The sequence below is a fragment of the Phaethon lepturus genome, unplaced genomic scaffold (genome assembly GCF_000687285.1).
Source record: "Phaethon lepturus isolate BGI_N335 unplaced genomic scaffold, ASM68728v1 scaffold39587, whole genome shotgun sequence".
NCBI classification, from domain to species: Eukaryota; Metazoa; Chordata; class Aves; order Phaethontiformes; family Phaethontidae; genus Phaethon; species Phaethon lepturus.
In genome coordinates, this window is record NW_010550467.1 from 1,382 (window position 1) to 1,586 (window position 205).

At 71.7% G+C, this 205-nt stretch overlaps 1 protein-coding gene across 1 annotated transcript in view; it reads right to left on the reverse strand.

Moving 5' to 3' along the window:
- Window positions 1-7: 7 nt before the first annotated feature.
- SLC7A4 (solute carrier family 7, member 4) overlaps window positions 8-205 on the reverse strand; it is a gene marked incomplete at its 3' end in the record, with an annotated part of 3,433 nt that continues 3,235 nt past the window's right edge. Inside the window, exon 4 of the mRNA XM_010290567.1 lies at window positions 8-175. Within this exon, the coding sequence (XP_010288869.1) occupies window positions 8-175 (168 nt within the window). The remainder of the gene's footprint in view (window positions 176-205) is intronic.

Here is a 205-nt window from a genome sequence, read left to right on the forward strand (position 1 = left end):
GTGTGGCTTTCGTGCAGCCCGGGGGCGGGCTGGGAGCTGGGCTGCACCGCCTGCACCCTCTCCTCCAGGCTGCCCCTGGGGAACACGACGTAGCGGGCACTGACGCGCTGCGGCCTGGGCTCCCGCAGGTTCTCCTTGCTGTGCCAGATGCCGTAGCCGAAGTACACGAGCAGGCCTGCGGCGGGGGACAGGGAGAGGCGCGGCT